General features: G+C 35.3%; 1 protein-coding gene across 2 annotated transcripts in view; it reads right to left on the bottom strand.

Annotated features, from left to right (window-relative positions):
- The window catches only part of unm_hu7910 (un-named hu7910), a 70,931-nt gene that overhangs the window by 3,587 nt on the left and 48,326 nt on the right, over positions 1–19,018 (bottom strand). The window contains exons 4-13 of one of the 2 annotated variants that reach the window (XM_016499751.1): positions 16,074–16,130; positions 3,701–3,736; positions 3,388–3,600; positions 3,020–3,105; positions 2,710–2,796; positions 2,435–2,585; positions 2,169–2,305; positions 1,986–2,084; positions 1,798–1,887; positions 1,561–1,698 (exon numbers count right to left, since the gene is read on the bottom strand). In XM_016499751.1, coding sequence (XP_016355237.1) covers positions 1,561–1,698; positions 1,798–1,887; positions 1,986–2,084; positions 2,169–2,305; positions 2,435–2,585; positions 2,710–2,796; positions 3,020–3,105; positions 3,388–3,600; positions 3,701–3,736; positions 16,074–16,130 — 1,094 coding nt within the window. The remainder of the gene's footprint in view (positions 1–1,560; positions 1,699–1,797; positions 1,888–1,985; positions 2,085–2,168; positions 2,306–2,434; positions 2,586–2,709; positions 2,797–3,019; positions 3,106–3,387; positions 3,601–3,700; positions 3,737–16,073; positions 16,131–19,018) is intronic. The other variant, XM_016499752.1, reaches the window with a different exon arrangement.

Here is a 19,018-nt window from a genome sequence, read left to right as displayed (position 1 = left end):
CTCATCTCTTCACCTCTCAAGCTCTGTCAGGTTGGATGGGGGCAGATGGACATTTTCAGGTTTCTCCAGAAATATTTGACTGGGTTCAATCCAAGGCTCTGGATGGGCCATTGAAGGACATTCACAGAGTTGTCTATAAGCCACTCTTGCTGTGTGCTTAGGTCCATTGTCCTGTTGGAAGGTGAACCTTCTGCTCAGTCTGAGCGTCTGAACGCTCTGGACTGGGTTTTCATTAAGGCTATCTCTATATTTTGCTGCACTGAGTGTTCCTTCTACTCTGACGAGTCCCTCAGTCTCTGCCACCGAAAAACAGCTCCACAGCATGAGGCTGCTACCAGCACACTTTACTTTTGGGATGGTACTCTGCTTCTGCCCAGTCTGAGGTTCTGAATGCTCTGGACTGGGTTTTCATTAAGGCTATCTCTATATTTTGCTGCACTGAGTGTTCCTTCTACTCTGACGAGTCCCTCAGTCTCTGCCACCGAAAAACAGCTCCACAGCATGAGGCTGCTACCAGCACACTTTACTTTTGGGATGGTACTCTGCAGGTGATGAGCAGTGCTTGGTTTCCTTCAAACATGATGCTTCTTAGAGTCTGAGGATCCTTTAGGTGCTTTTTTGTAAATTCCAAGTGTGTTTTCATGTGACTTCACTGAGGAGAGGATGGAGCTTGGCCACACAGACATAAAGCCCAGATTGGTGGAGTGTTGCAGTGATGTTTGTCCTTCTGTAGATTTCTCCTATCTCCACATGTGATCATGGAGCTCAGCTCAACTAGAGTGACCATCATGTTCTTGGTCACCAGTCAAACCAAAGCCCTTCTCCATCAATTGCTCAGTTTGGCCAGGAGGCCAGCTCTAGGAAGAGTCCTGGTTGTTTCAAACTTCTTCCATTAAGGGTAACAGAGACTACATGCTTCTGTGATCCTTCAATGAAGCAGAATTTTTTTCTGAACCCAGATGTGTGGCTTGATGCAAACCTGTTTCTGAGCTCTACAGGCAGTTCTTTTGACCTCAGTGCTTGATTTTTGCTCTGATATGCATTATCAGCTGTTAAACATTTTATTAAGACGACTTCACTCGAAGTGTAGTAACATCTACAAGCAATATGAATGCTCCTGAGCTAAATTTCAACTGTCCCAAATAAGGGTATGAATACTTATGCAATGGAATCTTTTTATTTTTAATAAATTTGCAAAGATGTTAAAAACTAGTTTTTTGCTTTACAGCTATGGTGTATGGAGTGTAGATTGATGTGCAGAAAAAAAAAAGTAATTTAAAGCAGTTTAACAAGGCAGCAACATAACACACCTGTGCAATAATCATGCTGTCTAATCAGCATCTTGATATGCCACACCTGTGAGGTGGATGGATTATCTCGGCAAAGGAGAAGTGCTCACTAACACAGATTTAGACAGATCTGTGAACAATATTTGAGAGAAATAGGCCTTTTGTGTACATAGAAAAAGTCTTAAGGTCTTTGAGTTGAGCTCATGAAAAATGGGGGCAAAAACAAAAGTGTTGCGTTTACAATTTTGTTCAGTATATATATAGACTTTACCTTAACTAAAACTGTATATCCAGTCTCTTCAGCCGTCCACCAAGGTTGAGCACGAAGCCCTGGGACATTATACAGAGATCTCTGCCATACAGAGGCAAAGTGACCTCGCCGATGTCCAGCCTCATACCAGTCGTACGCCTAAACACATGCAAAAAAACCAAAAACAAAACACCAATTTCACTTTTTTTTTTCTCTGTAAACTTCCTTTTAATAATCTTACTCTTACTTTCATCTTACACTCTTGTCTCCTGTTCTCTGTAAAGCATCCCCGAGATGAAAGTAAAATCTTCCGTCATCAGTTCCTGGCTCTCCAGTCTCCAAACCCTCCTAAACACACACAAACAAGAAGAAAATATTTAATTACTTGTATGTGTGTGTGAGTGGAAGTATATGCTGTACATTTCTGTTCATAAAATCAGAATTACCCTGAGGTACGGTATGCTCTCTGCAATTTTGTTTTCGGATTTAAGTATGAACCCATAATGCACTTTAGCAAATCCATCATGTGGGGCACGAGCTAAAACCTGAAGAGGAATTTCAAAAAAGGGGAAATTAGTTATCCACATCAAATTGGTAAACATAATAACAATATAATAGCGATATCTTACCTCCTCATATATTCGTTTTGCACTCTTGTTGTCACCCAGAAGCAGATGTGCCACTCCCAAGTCATTCTTTAAGCTGACGTCTTCTGGGAATATCTGAACTAGCTTCTCCAAAGTAGCCAAAGATCCCCTTGTACGACCTGAACGGGAACATGACAAAGGAATATCTTTTGGGAATGTTCTCATATTGTTATGGACAACAAACAATTATTATTTTACAACAGTCAATGAGAAGTCACCATAATTCTATAGCTACATTACTTGTATACCTAAGAACTGTTGTCTGTCTGCACGTCTCTTTAATGTGGCTTTGATGAGGTCGTGTGGTACATCTGGGAGCTCGGCTACTTCTCTGTACGAGTTCACTGCCTTCAGCAGCATCTCATTACTGCGCATTTTCTCTGCCAAATCATCTTCTGCCTGGACACATATCACACTTCTCAGAAAAAACTATTTTGTTGAGGATTTTCTACTGAAGCAAAATAATGAGAGTGACCATTATGTGACGTAAACAGTAATGTTAACTTTAATGATTATGTGTTACCTGGGCTTTACCATATCGGCATCTTGGACTTTGTGGGAACTTCTGGACAAGAGCTTCAAAAGCATGGAGAGATTCCTCAATTTTCCCCTGAAAAAAACAAGACAACTTTTTTTTTTTATATATATATATATATATATATATATATTTATTTAAAAAACAAAAAAACAACACAACATTTTTTTTTTATATATATATATATATATATATATATATATAATTTTGAAAAATACTATCTGCCAAATTTGACAAAAAAACATTTTATTCTTCCAGTAACATAATAAAAACTATTTTTTACAGTATAGAATCTTACCTTCTTGCGTAATTTCTCCGCAGCGTTGATCTCAGATTTGATTGTTTTGTCAAATTTATTAAGAAGTTTTGGTTTCTTCTTTTTGGCTGTAAAAGAATTCACCACAGCATTAGACTTACAGTAACTTAAAAGAACTTAATCAATCAAAGAAGTGCATAATGTCTCTTAGTATAGTGTTTTTCACAACAAGAATCTTTAAAGTATTTCAAAGCAGTCCAATTAAAAAATAAAATAAAATAAAAAAAACGTAAGCAGAGACAAAAATAGGTTGATTTCCCCTGAGAAGGGTGCTGACTGGTTGTGTGGTGCTATTAGAACATGGTTCTGTTTGTTTAAACAGAACAACATTAAAAGCAAGCTCAACATACCTTCTTTTTCTTCTTTGGACTCTACTGTGGGTTCTTCTGTAAATTCTGTTGTCTCAATAATTGATTCAGGTGTGGAGACTGATGTAGGCACAGGTTGAGTTGCAGGTGGCAACTCTGGTGAAATTTGGTTTGCAGGTCTTGATTCCTCTGTTGTGAACTCTAATGAAGGTTCAGCATCGTATGTAGACCCATGTGGAGAGTGTGATATGGATTCTTTACAGGACACATATAGTGTACTTTAACATAAATATAATACAAAAAGTACACATTACATAAACCATACATAAGTATTTTAGTAAAATATTTATCTTACCTTTGTTTTCACCAGGTAGAGTTTCTTCATGTAACTCTGAAATGCCACAGATGACAAGAAAAATTGAAAGAAAGAAAGAAGTTTAGCAAAATACTGCATATTCATATTCATGCATATTGATATACTCAGGAACCATAAGGGCTAGAAACAAAATGAAAACTAATTTCTGTCTTCATTTCCAGTTTAATTTCAGTCTTTTCCATCATATTTGATTTGTCAAAGATATATAGGAATTAAATAGTCTAGATTTTTTATTTTTCATGAACTGACCTTTATCTTCACCTCGCAACATCCAAACTTTACAAAACTCAAAACATAGATGCATAAAAATGACTCCTACAACTGGGGGTGCAAAAACATGTCGAACAGGAGCCAATCAAACTTCAGTAGCTTAGAACTTCAAATCTAAATGGCTGACTGATATGATATTTGGCAAGTATGCAGGAGGAGTCTAGATTAAGATGTATATTAAATTTGGTGAGAATCAGTCACAAGGTGGCATTGTAATAAGAATACTGACATCCAATAAGTCCAGAACCGTAATGGTCAAATTTAGTCTCTCTTTTGATTCTTTCAGTGTCCCCAAATCAGTTGATCATGTGTATTCCACATATTCGACATAAAAAAACTTTTCCATCATTTCAAGTTACCTACTTTTTAAATGAACTTACTTTTTCAAACTCACCCTAGGCTGTATGTTTGAGTTCAACCTAGAGGCACTCAGAATAATTATTTGTGAAGATGTGGGCTAACAGCAATATATAGGCTACTGTATATTAAATAAATAAATAAATAATATATATATAAAAAAAAAAAAAAATCGACCATTTCTACCAAAGGAAACAGCAGGGGCCTCATTTAAAAAATGTTGAGCAGAAACCATCCTAAATTTGATCTTAGATCAAAAGTTTGATTCATAGAATGAGCGTATACACAGAAAATGCATGTACGCCTCTCTTTCAGATGTGAAACCATGAATTGCAAATGATCTTGGAACTTGCATGCAACTAACTAAGGGCCAGTTTTACTAACAACTTGCGCCAGCGCAAACCGTCTTTTGGCGTAAAAATATTACTTTCAGGTTTTACTAAAGATGCGGAGTGACGAATTAGCGCTGAAAAGGCATGGACACCTTTACGCCTGACCTTATTGACTATGCATTTGTAGGAGTTTCCCTTTCAGACGCAAAAATTATGGGAGGAGAGTATTCAAATGAATCACGCAACGCGTTTCATTAGCATTTGCGCTCGTGTGGTATTTGCAGGTATTTGCAGCTTTGCACCATTATTTAACGCCTAAAAAAAAAGCATGTCAAACTATTTTGTGCTTGAAATGGCTGCAAAAAAAGGAGGCACCGCAGAGATGAGAGAGTGCGTGGTAGAAGGGAGAGGATTTTTCCACAAGTAATTTATTTGGAATGCAAGAAGAACATGAAAATATCGTTTGCCAAGCCATGTTATTTTTAATTTGCTTTAGGAAATAAAAGACAACTTGGAACCCTCAACTAGAAGTCACGCAATACCAGGTCTATCAAAACTTCTTCTTAAAAGGCTTTAAAAGGCTTCTTTATTCGCGCTGCGCGTGGTATATTGCGTTGGTATATATGTAAATGAGATGTTGCGTCTGTGTTCTTTCATTTGCGCATTGTTAGTAAATCACCCGCAGAAATTTTCACGCCCATCAGTGCTCTTTTGGAATTGCGCTCTCACGCTAATTTGCCCTGTTTAGTAAAACTGGCCCTAAATGGTTTCAGCTCTCTGCTTTGTACTCCTAATTCTCCTAATTAAAAAGACTCCTAATTAATGTCATCAACATATAAAAGGTCTTCACTGTAAAAAAATATTTAACAGTTTGTTTCGATGAATTTTTTTTTTATGTTGACAACTTGCTGTTACTGAATTGGTTCATTCAACTTAAAATTTAAAGTTTTCACTGTCTCAACTAGTTTGTAAGTTGACTGAACTAGAGTATTTGTCCTCTCAACTTAAAAAAAAGGTGTTGAATCAATTCAATAATATCACATTCTCAGCATCACTTATCGCGAGATCTCGTGAAGGCCGTCGAAGACCAGACAGAAGACTTGTGAGCTTCTTCACCAGTGTTGCCAGACGTACGATAATTTAGACCTCTGTACGATGTACGATCAATAATGAAAAAAATCCCATAATGTACGATAATTTCAGAATTTTGTGAAACTTCAAATAATGGTCGTTGTAATCATAGGGCTTCTTCTATACTAATTCATCTAGCTGTGGATCCTACGTCTACCGTGCCCTGCTTTTAAACGAGCACTATGTTGCGGTCCAGTACCGCCGCTCCCTATATGCAGAGTAAGTAGTTTGCGTAGGGCACCAACTCCCGGGCTCGCACCTCATGCTTGCGGCTGAATGCAAATGATGATAATTGATGGACAACTATGCCGTGAAAAGACATCAGCAATCCGGCGCCGAGAAAAGAAAAAGAAAAAAGATGAAGCCCGTCCATCACTTTCAGGCCTACATTCATAATCCTGTGAAACTTTTTTGGATGTTGACGTTAATAACGTGTTTTAATGTCGGTGATAATTTAACCACCAACAACTCATCTAATATTCTCTCTGACTTTCCATGTTCCCTTACAAAAATTAGCCATGGTTTTACGAATAAAACCAGAAATCATGGTTCTTGTAGCCATGGATGGTAACCACAAATTAACCATTATTTTGGTACTTCATAGTTTACAAAGAAGTATTAAGATAATATTTTTTGTGGTTATAAAATCAGACCTAAGCCAACAACAGCCTTTAAAATTACTTAAAATGCATTATATAAAACAATGAGGCAATAATGATTGGTTAATTAAGTGGTTTCATTGAATAACACTATTAAAATACATAATGTAATACAAAGTAAACTATTTATGTAGGCTACATTACATATTACAAATGCTTGCAAAGCGAGCCAAAGGCCTGGTAACTGCTGCTGTTACACTTACTGGACGATCAAGTCCTTTAATATTAACCAAACATTTAATTCAAATATCCACTTAATCTTTAATTTTTGGCCACCTTTTTGCAAAAGAAATGCGACAGCCTCAATAATTTCTTCAACAAAAACATGTGGACATCACAACCCTTACAAAAAATTAACCATGATTTTATCGTAGTAAAACTAAGTTTTCTTTTGTGTGATTTCTGAATGCTTGAGACTAAAATCAATGTGTTTTTTGGACATTAAAGCATGTCAACATATTCTGTTACACCAAATACACAAAATAATGATCTTTAAAAAAGCATCATATGACCCCTTTAAAAAATGAACTTCTTTAAACCTAACAGCGTTTTATAATCCGTAAAGACATCCGTCAGAATATACATAGATGAAAAATTACTACTCTCTCTTTTCTGCATGTTATAAGGGAAACGAATGAGCATCTCCCTCAGAGTTATTTTGGAGTGCGTAACTTAACGTTAAATTTGATATTGCTGACATAAGCTTGGTTCAGATGAAGTTCTTAAGGTAACGTTACAAACTCTTCTTTCAGTTTTCTGAAGTAGTCATTCAAGTGCCTCACCAGAACCCATTACAATGCTGCGTGAATATACGGTCATAAGCATATTGCATACGTTCAAAACTATAGGTTTTTGAATAACAGTAATAATAGTGTAGCTATATCTTGTATAAATAGCCATACAATAAGGATAGACACAAATGTGTTAAATTTCCTTTTATTTTGTTATAATTCTGTGTTGTGTAATTTAAAAGCCTCGTCTGGATTGTAAATTTGGGCTTTGGTAATTAAAACAAACTTGTCAATACATTTGACTTTCTCTGTAAAGATTTATTTATATATTTATGTTTATTATTTTACAGTGTTTTAACGTGTTTCTATATTTTTCATGTTTATGACATTTTGGAATGACTGAAGATCAGCGCAGAATTCAATAATCTTGTGGATGGACCGCAGCAAGTCCTTTTGCAGTTGTATCCATCAAAATGCTATGCAGACATAATGGAAATGACATTCACATTGTAGAGCTTGGACAAAGTTGTAAGTACATTTATTTACTTTATAAGTGCACATATTTATTGGAGTCTGTAAGCTTGTAGGATTGTAAGATTGTAAGCCACATTTTAATGCTTCCCTTTGTTTTTATTAAAGCACACAGGTTCTGAGCAGGAATTCATCAAGGACATGACTGTTGTAATTAATTACAGTTGTGGGTGACCAAACTGAGCACCATCAATCTGCAGTGATGTGGTCCAGGTAATAGAAGAAGAAATCTTTGTGATCTGGGGTTGTAACACGTTGTGGGGTTGTGTACTGTGTTAGACTATCTGGGACTTGTCACAGAAAGAAATTCATTCAGGTTTAGAACAACTTGAGGTTTAGTAAATGACAATTTTATTTATTTATTTATTTTTTTGGCTGAACCCTTTAAGAATACTTGCATTGGAAAACAGCTTCAAAATTTGGAGAACATAATTTGATGTATTATTTTCCCTTCGGTTTATTCCTTGAATTTTCAAAGCTTTAAAGGGTTAGTTCACCCAAAAATGAAAATTAGCCTGTTATTTACTCACCCTTAAGCCATCCTAGGTGTATATGACTTTCTTCTTTCAGACAAATCCAATCTGAGTTAAATAAAAAATTGTCCTGGCTCTTCCAAGCTTTATAATGGCAGTAGTCAGGTGTTTTTTTTTTTCCAACAGTCCAAAAGTAGTCAAATAAAGTGCATCCATCCATCCATCCATAAAACGTGCCTCACACGGCTCCGGATATGCTAGTTTCGCGGGGTTGTTTAAGGAAGCAAAGTTTCCTTACTTTAGCAAAGGAAAACCAGTCTCCTCTTGGCTTATATGGAAATCCTCCGACATTTTTCTTTACAAATTCTCATTTTGTGCTTCTAATTCGTGACCAGCATTTTGTTTTGCTGTCTCTCCTTCGCGCTTCCGTGTTCGTCACTAATCAACGGTGCATGCATGACGCCTATGTCCTACGTCATCCACCCAGAACGGCTCTCACGAAAGTGAGAGAAAAATGTTTATAACATTTTAAATATGGATATTTGTCTTATAAAAAATGCATGGATTCGCTACAGGACCTTTCGCTACCTTTATTCACCCCTGGAGCCGTGTGAGGCACTTTTTATTATGGATGGATGCGCTTTATTTTACTACTTTTGGACTGTTGAAAAAAACACCCACCTTTATAAAGCTTGGAAGAGCAAGGATAATTTTTTATATAATCCGATTGGATTCGTCTGAAAGAAGAAAGTCATACACACCTACGATGCCATGAGGGTGAGTAAAACATGCATTTTTGGGTTAACTAACCCTTTAAGAGTCATGCTTTACTTTGGAACATGCAGTGCAACAGACTATTATTTAAAAGGAATATCTCTTTACACCAAGATATTTTCAGTCCATTATTAAAATGGTGGGACAGATTAGACTGAATTGCAAGCAGACAAAATTGGATTAAGGAAAAAAAAACTCATACGTTGCATTGGTTTGTCACATTTTATGACATTCAGAAATCATGTAGAATACCGGTAAAGAAAATATCATGCAAAATTTTCTCCCTTTTTTAGCCTAGTTGGTTCCGGAGGTGTATTTTTCACTTATTTTCCCATTGGGATTTTAAAGTCATTGTGTTCAGCATAACATAAATTTATACAACTTGAGGGTGAATGACAATTTTCATTTATTGGTAGCTGTCCTTTTAACAAAACACACAACTTTAATAGTGTATGTACATATATATGTGTGTTCAGTTGTTATAAAGTTAATAAGTAATGTAATATTTTGTGTTTTCCCAGCCATCCAGTGAAATTGAGGATGTTGTGAAAGAAATTGACGAGGGCATTCTGATTGTAACTGAGGAGCAGCAATGTCATGTGCTTCCCAAGGAATAACCAACATTGCTCTCATTTGGACATCCTGTCATCACTGATATCTCCGATGTCCCCAAGGCATTTGGACTCCTGATGGGTCTATATGTGGTGAACATCCACTACCCCAAGCGCATGAAATACACCTTTGAGGCTCTGTAAAAACTTGCGAAGAACAGCTGCTCCCACCAATGTTCATGATGTGTTCATGGGCTCCACAGCAAGCTCTTTCACAAAAAGTAGTTTTTTTTTGTTAAAGGAGCTTTAGGTTCTTTTGAGCCTTTTACTACTTTTTAGAATTCACATTTAAAGTTTGTCATGTTATGACTTGGAATATGCATATTCTCATGAAAACAAATGTTGTTTCACGTCTCACTTTCTTATACAGTACTGTACACATTTTCCTTCAAATTGACAAGTGCTTTTGCTTTCCTCTTTCTATCTGTTTCTTGTTTTATGACCACTAAATTGCATTATGATGGGGGAGAGTTTGGAAACTTTCAAGATCCTTCTGATGTTTACACTTCTGTCTGGTCATGTTGTGCTATGAAATTTAGAATCAGACCTTCGTGCTTCCATGTGCATTCCGTTCATATTTTATTATACAGAAGTACAGTACACATTTTGTGTAACTAAATGTGATTGCTTTTGCCTTATATATACATATAATATCTTGTTTTCTCATTTTGACCAATAACTTGCACTATGGTGGGGGGAGTGCATGTAAACTTGTGCAGGGTTAATATGCAGTGTTTAACCTTCTGACTTGTCATATTGAGGTATGAAATTTAAAATAACCCCTGTGGTTTTGATGTGACGAATTGAAATGCAACTATTTATGTTTCTCAATCCCATGCCAAGGTTATTTATTATACATCACACTTTCAAGTGTCGGTTCAGATCTTTAGACGTGTGTGTGTGTGTGTTTGTATTTTGCAATTTTTTTCAATTGTCAGTTGATGTGTTGACAGCAAATTGCTTGTTCAATTTAAATGTGAATTAAAGTGTTGTCTCTATCATTAAATAAATTAAATAAAAAAAGTGTTTTGTCATCTTTATTTAAAAATTTAAGGCAGTGGGGTAACATTTGCTTACATTTATTGATCCAAGTTAAAAAAGATATATAAAAAATTCCCAGTTGACACAACATGATTTAGGTTGACTGGACTAGGAAATAATAGTCAAGTCAACTTGAACAAATTTATTACCTGGAATAATTCAACTCTAATGGGAAGTTGTTTCAACAAGAAATATATTGTCAAGATAACAAAAATATTTTAGGCAGCGGGGTAACAAAGTATTTTTAGTTGACTCAAATTATTTTTTACAGTGTTCCAAATCCTTTCATTTAGAACAGCGAGATGCAAGAACAGCTTACATTTCCAAAAACCTGCAGTATTCAGACAAAAAGTGTGTACGTCTGCTCAGACCCTGACGTGATGCTACGCACTTTTCTATGTCAAAGACAGATTTTACAAATATGAGCACTGGCGTGGATTTAAGCGCACACACACTTTATAAATGAGGCCCCAGAGATGAAGGCCATAATACTAATATTAATATTAATCCTAATGTCAGAAAATTATAAATCCTTTAAGGTCTCATTGATTAAATTAGGTGCAAATGGTTCAAGATTGACTTTAAAATACATATACATCATTCATTAGTTTAATATTGTTTAATGCAATGTATTTGCAAAGAAGATATGTGATCGTAAAGGCTTTAGGTCATTAAATAGTACTTTATTTTATATTTTTATATATCCTAAGGGTTCTCAACTCTGGCCCTCGAAGTCCACTTTCCTGCAGATTTTTGATACATCCTTGATCAAACTGATCTGGCTGTGACTTTCTAGTAATCCCCAAAGATTTAATTAGCTTTTTCAGGTTTATTTGGTTAAGGTTGGAGCTAAACTCTGCAGAACTGAGGACCTTGGGGGCCAAATGTGAGAACCTCTGTCCTAATGATACAAAAAAATAATTATTTGTCTAGTTGCTAGACATGACTAAAAATAGTTTCCGGGACTCGAATTTGGGACACCCAAATATGGAAGAAAAATAATGCCATATGTCTTTGAAACAAAAAAGCATGTTGAATAGCACTAATTGAAAAAATAAGGCATTGCATTAGCAGTGCTTGCATTTTAATGCCTTGTATTTCCAGGGCTTGCATATTTAGGTCCTGAAATCTAACATAGTTGTTTATTTAAGCTGTGAATATTTCAATTCAAAATATTTCACAGACATTTTCATAATTTAACATTCAATCATTCATATTCACCTTCCAGAATTCACTTCCAAAATATGAAATCTGTTTAAACATACAATGTATAATATTCGACAGGCAAATTTCGGTCTATTTTGTTTCACTTTACAAATTCGCTTCCCCAAATTCAGTGGTTAAAATTCAGCAGAAAATTCGCCATTGCACATCCGGGAGCTGCAGGAATAGCAGTAGAGCACCAATGCATGATCTCCAGCTGCTGTCAGTCGCTCACCAGCAGGTGGCGCAAGCGGCTGTTGATGAAGACCAAAGCAACAGGTGGATTAAGTCATTCATTCACAAAAACTGATCTGCAGAAATGGAGCAAGCGCTAAGTAGACGTTTTGATTATTGGGGCCAGTATAAACATGTGGAAAAGCTGCTGTGTGTATGTTTAATTCAACATCTTCGCTGTTTCCCGTAGCCTACATGTAAGCAGCTTTCTCTACCACAAATGAGATTATAATGCTATTTTACCCAACGCTGAAGTACAGAACTAACAACATCTAAGGAAGACATATATTGTTTTCGGTTGCTTAGTTTCCATAACTTTGTATCATGGCTTGTGTGATGCTGTGCTGTAATACTGGGGTTCCCCTCATACCTCACACTCCAGGATTCCCCGAAGATGTGAACTAATACAGTGATATAAGACCTCAGATCTCAGAATACACTTTATTGATGATTATGTGAACTATATACAGGCAAGCAAGTGAGTTCAGAAGAACGCAACACGCTGCATTTTCTTTATAATTGCTTTCTCTTACCACTGATCTATAGAGTCGACAGTCCTACAACGATATCAATGCCACGATTAGTTTTAACAATATGCAACCACTTTATATCGACATAAAAAAAGGAGTTCAAAACCGCCTAGGTGTATTGTTGCTGCAAATATAAATTGGAGAAAGCATTGACACGCTATCGCACCCAAGGGACCGTCTGACAATTCCACCGACTGAGTTAAAACGTCCAATGTATTTTAATTAAAATTACTTTTAAAATGTAAAATAGCACACTGTCAAATTCTAAAGCTTGTATTGCTCATAGTGATTTCCTACAGGTGAGATGTTGCCAATACCTCCCTTCATATATGTACAGTACACAATTATTTACATATAAACAATCCATGGAAAGGGTTTTTTCATGTTCCAACGGTTGTAGTACGTTGATATAAGACTGACTAACTACAGATTAGATTTTGCCAATATCTCCCTTACAGTATGTACAGTACACAGATATCTTTATAAAAACTATTCACCAAAAGGGTTTTTTTCATGTTCCACAGGTTTGCTAGTTACAAGACTGACTTCATGTGACTTTTTGCCAATATCTGCCTTACTGTATGTACCATTAACAATTATTTAAAACAAAAACAAAAAAATCTGTAAGACCCCAAAATGAATTTTTCATGTTCCAAAGGTTGTAGTATAAAATATTGATGTACTTTATGTACAGTAAGGGAGGTATTAGCCAAATTTGTCCTATAGTAAGTCAGTCTAGTCACTAGGAATGTACTGCAACCTTTGGAACATAAAAAAAAACTATGTGAATTACAGTAATTTCGTAAGAATAATTATATACTGTATATACAGTGAGGAAGATATTGGCAAAATTTCAACTGTAGTAAGTCAGTCTGGTCACTAGTAACATACAACATTTGGAACACGAAAAACCATAGTGATTTACTACAGGTGAGATTTTGCCAATACCTCCCTTCATATATGTACAGTACACAATTATTTACATATAAAAGATCCCTGGAAAGTGTTTATTCATGTTCCAACGGTTGTAGTACATTGCTGGTTACAAGACTGACTTACTTCATGTGAAATTTTGCCAGTATCTCCCTTACTGTATGTACCATTCACAATTATTTAAAACAAAAACGAACAAAAAAATCCAAAAGGGATTTTTCATGTTCCAAAGATTGTAGTATAAAATATTGATGTACTTTATGTACAATAAGGGAGGTATTAGCAAAATTTCACCTATAGTAAGTCAGTCTAGTCACTAGGAATGTACTACAACATTTGGAGCATAATAATTAAAAAAAACTTTATGTGAATTTTACAGTGAGGAAGATATTGGCAAACTTTACAGTGAGGAAGATATTGGCAAACTTTACAGTGAGGAAGATATTGGCAAACTTTACAGTGAGGAAGATATTGGCAAACTTTACAGTGAGGAAGATATTGGCAAACTTTACAGTGAGGAAGATATTGGCAAATTTTACAGTGAGGAAGATATTGGCAAACTTTACAGTGAGGAAGATATTGGCAAAATGTCAACTGTAGTAAGTCAGTCTGGTCACTAGTAACATACTAGTAACATACAACATTTGGAACACAAAAAAACCCATTTTGGTGAATTACTGTAATTTTTTTCTTTAAAAAATATTTGTGTAGTGTACATAGGGAAAGTATTGTCTAAGGCGAGTTATTGGCAATATATATTTAGTCAGTTTGAGTAAATTATTCATTTACTGTAAACATTAATTTGAATAAATTATTGGACTTCGTTTTGTACTGAGGTAAATTTGAAGACGGTCCCTAAAGCAGCCTAGGCGAATATGCAGTGAATATCAAACCTAAAACTACCGCGCTTGGTTTTCTATGGGAGAAAAAATGGTTTGGTGAAATTTTGTGGGTTGTGGGCTCATATTCTGGGCTCATCTGCTTAAATGTACATAGTATACAGTAATATATTTTATTAATTAGATGCCAAATTTTATAATTTATTATCACTGTCTTGAGGCAATAAAACTCGTTAAGTGTTTTCTTTATGGGAAATTTTTAACGTGCAGTTTTGCGCGTTCCGTAACTTGCGTTTATATCCTCATGCCATGATACAAAGTTATGGAAACTAAGCAACCGAAAGCAATATATGTCTTCCGCAGATGTTGTTAGTTCTGTACTTCAGCGTTGGGTAAAATAGCATTATAATCTCATTTGTGGTAGAGAAAGCTGCTTACATGTAAGCTACGGGAAACAGCGAAGATGTTGAATTAAACAAACACACAGCAGCTTTTCCACATGTTTATACTGGCTCCGATAATCAAAACTTCTACTTAGCGCTTGCTCCATTTCTGCAGATCACTTTTTGTGAATGAATGACTTAATCCACCTGTTGCTTTGGTCTTCATCAACAGCCGCTTGCGCCACCTGCTGGTGAGCGACTGACAGCAGCTGGAGATCATGCATCGGTGCTCTACTGCTATTCCTGCAGCTCCCGGAGGTGCAATGGCAAATTTTCTGCCGAATTTGAACCACTGAATTTGTGGAAGCGAATTTGGAAAGTGAAATACAAAGGACCAAAATTTGCCTGTCGAATATTATACATCGTATTTTTAAACAGATTGAATATTTTGGAAGTGAATTCTGGAGGGTGAATATGAATGATTGAATTTTTAATTATGAAAATGTGTGTGAAATATTTTGAATTGAAATATTCACAGCTTAAATCAACAACTATGTTAAATTTCAGGACCTAACAATGCAAGCCCTGGAAATACAAGGCATTAAAATGCAAGCACTGCTAATGCAATGCATGATTTTTTCAATTAGTGCTATTCAACATGATAAAATATTGCCATTTTAACAGTGTAAATAGAATCTACAGCTATTTGCACTTAGTGCAAACAGCCGCTGCCAAAAAGTTTATATATGTCAGTCTGAAAACACAAAGAAAAATAGCATGACTGGGCCACTTGGTGGTGCTATAATGAATTAAAATATAAAAATTGGCTGTAACTACAGCCAACTATACTGCTTGACTACAAAATTGCCATGCAGTGTATTAATCATATTTGCCATGAGTTTCATAGACCATAATGACATTTGTGTATCTTGAGAAACATTATGTTATTTTCATTGCAAGATGTCAAAAATGATCTGAGGCTTTATCTCTGTAAGGTGCTTTGGCATACTGACATGAAACTTAATATCTGCAATAGTAATCTTCCCCTAACAACGTTGCATCAATTTTATCGCCAAAATTATGTTCAGTTGACATTTCTGCCATTAGTGTGCCAGAACCCTGGTTTTGCACAGATTTTTTTTTTCCTTTTTTGCGTAAAAGTGAATGGACATCAGAGACATCTTGCAGACCCCAAACTTGGATTGTTCCAAATATGCACTTCTACTGAAATGCACAGACACCATCTGACACTAGATGCCATGTCATGTCAAGGATGTCATGATGTCATGGCATGAAGAATTGCTTCTATCATTTACTTACCTTTTTCTCCTAAGGGGTTCTCGGATGATGCCACCATAACAGGCTTCTCAGTCAGACCTGTATGAATGTTGAGTAAAATCAGACACATTCCCAACAAGAGAAAAGAAAGCAAGAAAAAAAAAACTTCTCTCAAGGACAAAGGTTAGGCCTATTTCTGAAATGGAATTCTACAAAAAGTACCATAATAAATTCAAGTATTGCTATCTATCATACAGCATTACTTTAAATAAAAAGTCTATTAATCTTGGGTTGTTAAGAATACAAATAAACACATCTTATCAACGCACACACAAATGAGTAAACCTGACCATGTATTATTAATCAGACCAAATAACATTTAAATAAGGGAAAAAAAAAATTATATATATATGTGGTTTTATATATATATATATATATATATATATATATATTTGAGGCAGTTACCCTGATACTTTTTTAGAACATTTAACCACACACTAGTTTCAGTGAACATACTCGACAAACCATATCAGTGAATATATTAGCAAATAAAAATTACTTCACTTTCAGTACTTTGTCTTATCCTAGTTAAATATACACATCTTTTTCATGTCGTTTTCCCTGAAAACATTTGTTCTGTAACATTATCAAAGCATTGCTGTTTGTTGAAACAGACATGTAACTTGACTAGTTTGAGTAATGGCAGATGGGAAAATTGCTTAGCAGGCTTTTTATTTATTTATTTATTTTCAGAAATCTATCTAGAAACATCACTTTTGTCTGTTTGGTAGCACTAGTGGTAAAGAAATACACTTCAACTTCAACACACTAACAACATTCTACTATATAATTATTGTTACATGATTAACATAATTAAACCTTAAAATGTTTCACACAATAATAAATGGTTATCCATCAAAGAAATGATAAGATCAAGGTCTTACTATACTGAACAAAATAAACCCAAATGTAAACACAAATAAAACAACTATTAGTAAAAAAAAAAAAATACAATTGAGCAGACATTGTCTGATCTGAAAAATTTGTTTAAAAAAAAAAAAAGTTTAAAGATAGTAGGTTACACATACAACTAACAACTGCAGACAACTGCTGAATAAATATAAGCAAATGTTAAAAACTTGATCCTCATTGTAGCTGCATAGCTTCAATTCCTAAACTTAAGTAGTGTATTCTTTCCTCAATAGCTCTTTCACTGGCTCAGAAAAAGCAGAACTGATGCTTGATCAGTACTCAGTCATAATCTGATTTTTTTTTTTTTAGCATCTTAGGCTTTGTTCACACTGCATTCAAGTATGTTTTTTCAAATATAACCTTTTAGATCCGACTGTCTGCACTGTCATTTTGCAAGTAATCAGATGAAATCAGATCGATTTCTTCAGTGTATCTAAACTAAACGTCATCGTAATGATTTAAGTGCCTGCAAGAGACTTTCTTCAACAAGAAGTGAGAACAGCTGTCAGTGTGAATAGAGATGATAAAAAAAACAATTAAACAAACAAAAAAATCTGCATATGTTCGTTATGGCATTTCATAGTGGTGCTGAACTTAACGCAAATGAAATGAAAGTGTTTTACACACTCATGAACACACAATGTTTAAAACCAGTCAGTCATATGCTCATTAAAAAAAAATAAAACGCTACAATCAATGTCATAGTTGACTATATGAACAAATTCAGGCACAACTGTACACATTTGTGTTGTGTCATATACGCCATATCACAAATGAAAAACAAAAACTATGAAATATAATGATCTTTCAGATTCAAGTGCAATTTCAAAACTTCCAATTATTACTGTATTTCAAGTAAATAAATGGATTTGAGTTAGCAGCACCCTTACATAACCCAATTTTGTATGCGATTGTGTCAGCAGTCATAGAGGCTCAAGTTTACACCTGGCATTAACATGTTTTGTATTCATATTGTATCTGGACATTGTTTAGCTTGACTGCATTTATGCCTTCATACCAGTCACCAGTGTGATCAGATAAACATAAATAAAAACCAAGAAATTGTACAGTGCTGCAAGAGAGGTTGTATTAACTGAAATATTTCCATTATTCTCTAAATAAAAAAAAAAGATGGATAATAAAAAATAAAATAAAAATAAAAAAAACACTAGAAAATCTGGTTTCCGTTTCCTTTCTTTTAAATGTTTCTACAATAAAGGATGTTATTAAGAATTAGACAATCCCATTGTGCCAAAAGTGTGTTTGATGACATCTGAAACAGATGAACGTGGCAGCATTTTATTACCTTGGTTGTTGTACATATTGCGATTGAGTTCAGAAAGCTTAATGCTGTTACATATAATAAAATAACGTATCACTACACTTCAGGGTACATTACACTCTACCTTAAACCTAACTGATAATGTTAACAAAAGCATATGTGAGATAAACGCATTTGCTGTTAGCTTTTCTGCTTGGCTGATAAGTTTTAGAACCAGGTCTTAATTAGTTTACCGTCTTAACAGCTCTAAAGGCGGGCGTACACGGTGCGATTTTTGCTGTCGTACGAGCTCGCAGGTGATTTTTTTCTCTCGGGAGAAAATCGCAGATGCTTGCATGGTCGCGGCTCGTACCGTGTGAGAAGAATTACGGGCCGATCCGAGACGTTACGAGCACCTCCCGTCCTCCCAATAATTTTCAAACATGTCAAAAAAAATCGGATGCTGTCGGTTTAAATTCGTGGCGTATGTGCGGTTGAAGGAGACGATTTTGCGATCCATCTGAAGTTGACCAATCAGAAGATGACAAAAACCATATAATAATTTTAGTTTAATTATACAGTTCTATTTTTTATTTGTATTCCGAATGTGCCAAATTTGCCGTTCAGCTTTATGAATGAATATGCCTGTTGTATTTCCGGCAAAACGATCAGAAATTCAGAAATGGCCTACTCCCTCGAGTTCTTTATGAAGAACAGAAAGTCCATGCTTTTCTCTGCTTTTCAGCCATTCTCT

This window comes from Sinocyclocheilus anshuiensis, unplaced genomic scaffold (assembly GCF_001515605.1).
Source record: "Sinocyclocheilus anshuiensis isolate Anshui unplaced genomic scaffold, SAMN03320099.WGS_v1.1 scaffold126, whole genome shotgun sequence".
Taxonomy (NCBI): Eukaryota; Metazoa; Chordata; class Actinopteri; order Cypriniformes; family Cyprinidae; genus Sinocyclocheilus; species Sinocyclocheilus anshuiensis.
The sequence above is the reverse complement of the archived record's forward strand: the minus strand, read 5'-3'. Positions and strand labels throughout refer to the sequence as shown.